At 42.5% G+C, this 3,086-nt stretch overlaps 2 protein-coding genes across 5 annotated transcripts in view; one reads left to right on the top strand and one right to left on the bottom strand.

Annotated features, from left to right (window-relative positions):
• The window catches only part of SNX25 (sorting nexin 25), a 115,674-nt gene extending 112,974 nt beyond the window's left edge, over positions 1–2,700 (top strand). For all 3 annotated transcript variants that reach the window (XM_004696146.2, XM_045286600.1, XM_045286601.1), the window contains 3 exons: positions 534–715; positions 1,307–1,407; positions 2,092–2,700. In XM_004696146.2, coding sequence (XP_004696203.1) covers positions 534–715; positions 1,307–1,407; positions 2,092–2,172 — 364 coding nt within the window. In that variant the 3' untranslated portion in view covers positions 2,173–2,700. The remainder of the gene's footprint in view (positions 1–533; positions 716–1,306; positions 1,408–2,091) is intronic.
• Positions 396–3,086, bottom strand: part of LOC101646405 (LRP2 binding protein) — a 42,436-nt gene continuing 39,745 nt past the window's right edge. For both annotated transcript variants that reach the window (XM_045286602.1, XM_004696468.2), the window contains one exon: positions 396–734. The gene's annotated coding sequence lies outside the window, so the exon portion shown is untranslated. The remainder of the gene's footprint in view (positions 735–3,086) is intronic.

The raw sequence follows: 3,086 nt of genomic DNA, 5'->3' as shown, positions 1-3,086 counted from the left end.
GTCAGTCTTCCTTCTCCTCCCTGCTCTGCTCCTGGGCCCGGAGTATTCTGCCTAGTGTTATCAGTGATAGCACCACTAAGAGGCAGCTGGGTGGGAAGTTCACTCCACCCCCTCCCCTCCGGGAGGTAGGAGTGAGAGAGCTTCTCCAGCCCATCAGTGATAATCTCATGAGTCCCTCTTAGGCTGCTTCATGGAGATCTGGTGTGCTGAGTAGTGTGCACAGTTTGGGAGTTGCAAGCTTCAAAGAGAGCAGTACACCCCTCAGTTCCTGTACCTACACACTGAGGAGTCTGCACTCAAGCCCTGGGAGAGCAGTCATTGCCTGGGAAAATGCGAGCCCCAGAGTGAATGGCTGTCTAGTCATACTAAAATAAACATGACTTCCAGAGCCGGAGTTTAAAAAGCCAACTCCTAGTTTATTCATCAAACATTTAGAACAGCCTGTACCTTAACCTACCCCCATTGATAAATGCCTTTTGAAAATACAGTACAATTTTTTTTTAAATCCAAGAAATGTTTTTCTCTCTTAAAAGACAAATCCGGGACACAGTGAACTGGATTTTCAGTGAGCAAATGCTGGTTTACTACATCAATGTTTTCCGGGATGCTTTTTGGCCAAATGGGAAATTAGCACCACCAACCGCGATCAGAAGCAAAGGACAAAGTCAGGAAACAAAGCAGAGGGCGCGGCAGAAGCTCCTTGAGAACATTCCAGGTGAGGGGGGGTGAGAATCCTGCACAGCAGAGAGAGAGAGAGAGAAAGGAAATGTCAGGCCGATGAAATCATTGTATCTATAGCAGCGGTATCTATCTGCATCTTAGGAAACATCCTTCACCACTGAGAACAAGGTCGCCCCTTTTTCTGTGGGGGAGGGAGGCGGAATTTATTATCCCTTCATAAAAAAGCAGTAAGAGTAGTACTGGTTAGAATACTTTAACTAGCAAAATGTTTTAGAATAGATATCTTTTGTGCTCTAGAAATTCTGTTAAAGTACACTTGTGAGAGCTTAAATCTTCATTTGGGTAGCAATATGTTAAATTTTCAGTTTGTGGAAATGCCTTGATATTGAAAAAGTCAGAATACATTTTTGTTCTCTTTAAACATTTAAAAGAACTGACCGCTCATGTTCCTTGTGCCCCAGGGCCTTTTGTTTATTTTACGTGTACAAAGGTGCTTCAGAAAGTTCATGGAAAAATGGAATTAAGAGAGCATGGATTGTCTTTTGCACTGATTATTTATGCATTATGTACCTTATTAATAGCAGCATAAAATATACATTTAATTTCATTAAATGTTAAAATTCAGATATGCTTCAGAGCCTTGTTGGACAACAGAATGCTCGCCATGGAATAATAAAAATATTCAACGCACTGCAAGAAACGAGAGCCAACAAACATCTGTTATATGTGAGTAAATTAATGCCTACCAGTGGATTGATAATATTGGCTTTATATTTCTCTTCACATCTGGGGTAGATTTTCATCCTTTATATTGCTAGTCACCTTTATTACTTAGAACCCTGATGAGCCCATCATCTCTGCTCTGTGCTCTCTGGTTGACGGGCAGGCTCATTCTCTCTTCTGCACGACTGCCTGGTTTCCTCATTTCAGCAAAGCAGATTTTCCTGGTTGTCTTAGAGCAGTGGTTCTCAGCCTGTGGGTCGTGACCCCTTTGGGGGTCGAACGACCCTTTCACAGGGGTTTCCTGATTCATAACAGTAGTAAAATGACAGTGATGAAGTAGCAACAAAAATAATGTATGGTTGGGGATCACCCACGCATGAGGAACTGTATGAAAGGGTCCCGGCCTAAGGAAGGTGGAGAAACACTGTGTTATTCGAGTGTGACTAGAAATGGCAGATGCGGGTGGCTCGCACTAGTTAACAGGTCATAAAAAAATCAGTGAATCTGATGCTAAATGGGAGTTTACTTAGCATCCAAAATAAATCAGAATTGTTTGAATGTCTCTTGTTCACGGAGGATAATTTCAGTCTGAAAGCTAGAGTTGAATATGTCGATGTCTGAGGAAACCCTTGGAGGAAAATCACACTGTTTTTCTACCATCCCCCCCCCCCTTCTTTCTTGATTTAGATGCTGATGGAACTGCTGCTAATTGAACTGTGTCCTGAGCTGAGAACTCATTTAGATCAACTGAAAATGGGTCAAGTTTAAGACTGCACAAATAACCCCCCAGAGAAATGTCTGTGTAATAATAGACATGAAGCATTTTCCTCTTTTCCACAGAGGGCCTGACTAAGAACTCTACTGATTTCTATTTAAGTCCCCTCCCTCTAGTTTTATGTGAAGCAAGCAGAATTTGGGGAGGGAGACATGATGCTATCTATAGTGGGCAAAGGGGGGGATGCTAATTACTGATTTTTTTATTTAAATAGTGATATAAATACTTTGAAGTTGAATATACGGATTGAAATACAAATGTTAATATGTGGTGAGCACCTGGGAAGTATTTTAAATATATATGAGAACGGTTTTGCGTAAACTGAGGAGCGATGGCTGTTGTACAGTAAATGCCCTCCCTGAGGATTCTGAACATCCCTGTAGCCTTTCGTGTGGGGGCGGGGGGAACATAGTTGTGCAATGCTTTGTGTAAAGTTCTTGTGAAATTTTTTTGTCTTTATTTTTACCAAAGATTTCCCATAGTTTGAAGCATTTGAAGCAATAAAATATAAGTGAACCCCAGCGCGCTGTGACAGTTGTCATTAGTCATGGAGTCAGCTTGGCCTCTAGCAGCCGTCACGAACCAGGGGCTCGTGGGAGATGTCGGGGAATTTTCCCAGCAGTTTGAAGCCCGCCCGTGTAGCAGAGCGGCAAGCACAGCGTTGCCCAGACCTGTGCCGTCTTCATGATCACTGGGATGTTTGAGCCCATCATTGCTCTACTGCGTCGTGCCTTCTATCTTGGGGGACCCATCCTCCAGCGCTTTATCAGGCAACATTCTGTTGTTATACATAGATTTTTCATTGACTGCTTTTTAAAAAATCATTTTATTAGGGGCTCATACAACTTTTATCACAATCCATACACACATCAATTGTGTAAAGCGCATTTGTACATTCATGGCCCTC

The sequence above is a fragment of the Echinops telfairi genome, unplaced genomic scaffold (genome assembly GCF_000313985.2).
Source record: "Echinops telfairi isolate 266 unplaced genomic scaffold, ASM31398v2 ScPeMD7_9;HRSCAF=40, whole genome shotgun sequence".
Lineage (NCBI taxonomy): Eukaryota > Metazoa > Chordata > Mammalia > Afrosoricida > Tenrecidae > Echinops > Echinops telfairi.
This window is presented reverse-complemented; position numbering and strand designations above follow the sequence as displayed.